The sequence below is a fragment of the Eimeria mitis genome, genomic scaffold (assembly GCF_000499745.2).
Source record: "Eimeria mitis Houghton genomic scaffold, Emh_scaff958, whole genome shotgun sequence".
Taxonomy (NCBI): domain Eukaryota; phylum Apicomplexa; class Conoidasida; order Eucoccidiorida; family Eimeriidae; genus Eimeria; species Eimeria mitis.
Window position 1 is genome coordinate 9,176 of NW_013577075.1, and position 4,609 is coordinate 13,784.

The following is a 4,609-nucleotide window of genomic DNA, read 5'->3' on the forward strand; positions in this document are numbered from 1 at the left end:
CATAAAAGATAATGAGGTACAGACTAACAGCAAATAATTAAAAAAGAACTGAAAACATGAAACAAAACATCGACAATAGGACGCCATCAACAGGTCTACATCACCAGAAAAAAAAACTGCTTAAGCGTGCATCTAAACTGCCTCGAACAGGGGAGTTAACTACTCTCGGCCAAAGGCATACACTTTGCTCTCCATGTTCAGGAGTCGTCGACATGGCCGAGGAAACGGCCGTTATAAACGCCTCCTGGCGCGCTGCAGATGCCCCAGCAGGAAGTTCTGCAACCAGAAAAAAATATATATAAGGCACCTCTTTGTGAGTCCACCAAGACACTGACGAGGATGATAAACGATAGATATATGTTCGCGCTCAAAAACAAAAAGATTTACTCAGTCTATATATAATATAATATATTATACTATAATCTATTAGCGCTGGAATGGCTCTCTGTTGATTTACATACGGTGTCCATACAGGCCATCGTCTGCGTTCTTTACAACGTGTTATTATTGTTATTAGTTACGCGGCACAAATTATGATAGATGATGAGGAAGATCACTAGCTTTCTTCACTGTAAATATTTTCAGTTAATTCAAAGACTGCCTCACCGCACACAACGCGGCCGTTGACCATCAGCAGGCAATGGGGCAACGCAGCAACGCCGAATACCCGCAGCAAGAGAGGAGCCTCTTCGCTGTTGAGGATTGCTAACTCTGGAACAGAAGATTTGCTTTCTTTGTCTTTGGGAATGCTGAAAGCTGAAAGAGAAGATAAACGAACCGATAGCCACTGTTGCAGCGCTCGAGAGGCCTCGCTCCACCTGCCGTCACAGAGACAAAAGGAAACGCAGAGCAAGTAGCGTGATTGTGCAACTTTGTCTACTGAAACACATAAACAAAAACACCAACTATAAATGTCTATGCAGTTTCTCGAGATATATATTGGAATGTACAAACAAACAAAAGGCGTAACAGGAAACGACAGATAGACAGGAAGCTAGCAACCAACTAAAAACCAGAAAAGACAAATAACGCGGGAATCCAAGCCTCCCAATTAAGTGTACGTACACCTGAAAGGGTTCGACCACACATGAACTGCGATCACCAGTGAGAGAAACAAAACAAGTTTGTCATTTATGTTCTTACTTTGCCGAGAAGAGCACTACCGCGGTTCCAGGGATAGACCACCCCTCCCGTCGAACAGCAGCTAGCGCCTTCTGTTCTACTGTCTGCACATCTGCTGAGTTCCAGTCACCCTTAGCAGCGGCGGAGAGGCGGGTGAATGAAACACCCTGTCGTATCTTGGCTCGCGCCAGGCTCGGCAGCCAGTGGCTGCTGCTGTCCGTCACTTGTGCAAAAGGAAACGCTGGAAAAGAGGAACCTGCTGAACTGTTCCCATCGTCTCCTCTGCTGCTGCTGCATCTGCTGCTGTTCCTGCTGCTCGAGACAGCAGAAGCAGCAGAGGAAAAGCTGAAACAACAAGCAGCCCGAAGAATTGCAGCTGGAGGGCTGATAGAGAAGCTTCGCGCTGGCGGCTGCAAAGAGCCCATAAGCCGTACTGTGCAGTTGTGGCTATAGAGAGGCAGCGCGCTTTGCACCTGACACAACTGAAGCACAGTCGGGTCTCTCTGTGAGCAACGCGCACAACTCAGCCTCCTCCGAAGTGTTGCAGCAGCCGCTGCATGCAGCAATTGGCACTGCATGTTTGAACAGACGGAGCCGCAGTGATCAAGTCAAGATCGAGGGAAAAGAGGCTGCGTATATGCCTGCCTGCATGGCTACAGGAGGCCTATGGGAGGCCTTGCTTAACAAATTACCGCTTGCTGCTGCTGCTGCTGCTGTTTCGGTTGCAGGCGCACACCACGGGGATGGAAAAGAGTTGTGCTGGCTGTTGCCTTTTCCGTTTGTGCTGAGACTTAATGCCGGAAGACTGTCCGTATCTGTTGACAAGAGAGGAGGAACAGAAGGATGAACTGCATCGGTGTTGGGTTACAGCATGAAGCTGTGCTATGCGTTCAGGCACTCCATTTGATTGTATTAAATGGTAATAACGTTTAACTGCTTTTGTAAGAACCACATGATAGTTGAATTTCTATTTCTGTTTCGCCATGAAGTCGGTCCGCCTGCAAGCCGAGATCCACTTAGAGCACCGTGCTGCGGTGTCTGTGCAGGTTGCATGGCGGCGGGGAGGGGTGAGTGGATGTGTGCATAAAGAAGTAGTGCTGAACGTGTACTCGTCTCAATATGAGCTTATTTCCTCGATTGTTTGCCCTTGCTACTACTAGTCAGCCCCTGAGGTTCGATACCAGCCCCATGATGAGCATTCGTTCTGCCGCTCCGGCGCCAGCACATCTTCTGCGCAGTTTCTATGAAAATGCAGCTATTACGTTATTTTCTACCTGCTTGTAGCGCATTTATATCTCCTGCGAAGTTTCAACTCCCTCAAAGACGCCTCTTTACTGCGCACACGGCTGTCTGCCGTGACCCCTCTCAGCATCCGTACAGTCGAAGCGAACCACGCCACAGCAAAATGACGCCTCAGCCGACCACCTACGACTCGGACAATGTCTTCGCCAAGATCCTAGATGGCCGGCTTCCTTCCTACAAGGTTCGTCGGTGACATTATACTAATTGCGTGCATCAGGTGTTCGCGCAGTTTGCACACGCGTAGCAGTGCCAAAGCTGCAGCGGTTGCAAGCACCGCCTCTACGTGCAGCTTTGTGCACCACATGAAACTCGATCGAATCCCATAGGAAACTGCCAGGACGAGCAGCACGAGCCCGGGGAGCCGCTCTGACGGGCAGACAGTTGGGGTTTCTTCCCCTGTGTTAAGAATGCTCTCATATTTATATCCACATTCCGCATATGTATACAATTTGTAACAACTATGGGCAGATGTATATATGCCTGCACGTGGGTTCTTTTCTATTACATCACTGCCATTAACTGCTGGCGTATGTGTGCACGAGCAACAACTATGCAGTAGATTGCCCAGGCTCTTAGAGCAGTGATGAAGCACACACGGGCATAGCCAGTTGCGTGCATGCCTGAATTCGCGTATGCATGTATGTATGTTGTGCGTAGATTTCTTCATGTTTATGTCCGAAATAATGTATGTATTCAATTATATTTGAGTGAAAGCATTAAATGCATCTCTACTTATATATATATATATATATATATATATATATATATATATATATATATATATATATATATATATATACGATATAAATGCACATATTTTATCAATATATGCACGGTTGTATGTGCGCTCATTTGTATCAGATATTTGAGACAGAACACTGCGTGGCGATATTGGATGCCTTTCCGACAGCCCCTGGCCATTCCCTGTTGATATCGAAGGCACCGGTGGCGACGGTGATGGAATTAGATGAAGAACAAGCTGCAAATGTTTTGAAGGAGTTACCTCGACTTTGCCGCGCAGTGCAGCGGGTGTGCATACACCTGAATGCACCGAAGGAGCCGCTACATGGCACCGATTTGCACCGTGTTTCAGTTCATTAGATCCCTATCAATAAAAATTGTTGTTATCTTTTGTTTATTGTTTTCGCTTTATTTGTTTGTTTCATGTTTTGTGATTTCCAGGCAACAAATTGCGACGGTGTTAACGTCCTTCACAACGGAGGACCGGCAGCTGGCCAGATCGTTCATCATCTGCATTTTCATGTTTTGCCGCGTCGTGGAGGCGACGGTCTTTTCTCTCAGCCGCAGAGCGCCAAGTCGATGATAACAGCAGACGAGGCAGTACCAATTTTAGAGAAGATAAAGGCAAATCTATGAATTGTGAATTTACAGACTACTTACTATGTAAATTTAATTAATTAATATAATTATTAATAATTTATAACATGGAAGCGATTTCAAAAAAGTACAGGAATACAATAAATATACAAACTAGCAGGCAACGTACATAAAAGCAATGAGAGGATCAAAGGCAACAGCAACGAAGCGCCGAACATTGAAGGGCAGTGCACTTCTTGGCGCCAAGCAACAACTCATATTTTAAATATATACATATACATATACATATACATGCATGCATTCATTTATTCCTTGATGCAATTGTTCGTTTCGTTGCCACGAATGGGGCTTTCCTGTATTGACTACACATTCATAGTGATAGCTATTACTGTATGGAGAGGTAAAGGGGTTTAGTATATATGTTTAGTTGAAGCTTGGCCGTAGCGTTTGTGTGGGCGGCCTCTAAAGGAGGTATAGATAATAGATATCATGCTCCAGCTTGGTACAGCTTGTATAGCAGCAGTTTGCTTAAGTGTGAAGTGTACGTACACATGAAATTGTTCTCATATGTACGCACGGAAAGGAATTTATTTCCCTTTCTCCAATGAGGTAAATACTAGGGTTTAGGGTTTAGGGTTTAGGGTTAAGTTCGCAGCAACATGCATGTACGTACAAAGCAGAACGGAAGCCACAATCTGATGCCTACAACAGTGAAGTTAAGTTTCGAACGGAATAAAAGTATTAGTTAAAACTTATTTGTAGATGTACACATCAGAAAAGATACGTTACTGGGGATCGTCAACGGAAAACAGTAAAGGGAAAAAGCGACGAAGACCTAAACTTAATT

At 45.3% G+C, this 4,609-nt stretch overlaps 1 protein-coding gene across 1 annotated transcript; it reads left to right on the plus strand.

Annotated features, from left to right (window-relative positions):
* Nucleotides 1–2,527: 2,527 nt before the first annotated feature.
* EMH_0026140 (HIT domain-containing protein, putative) lies at nt 2,528–3,801 on the plus strand (the record flags this gene model as incomplete). The annotated part of the gene is made up of 3 exons (XM_013502572.1): nt 2,528–2,605; nt 3,286–3,453; nt 3,607–3,801. 3 exons carry the CDS (start codon nt 2,528–2,530, stop codon nt 3,799–3,801), a joined length of 441 nt encoding a protein of 146 aa, XP_013358026.1.
* Nucleotides 3,802–4,609: the final 808 nt, after the last annotated feature.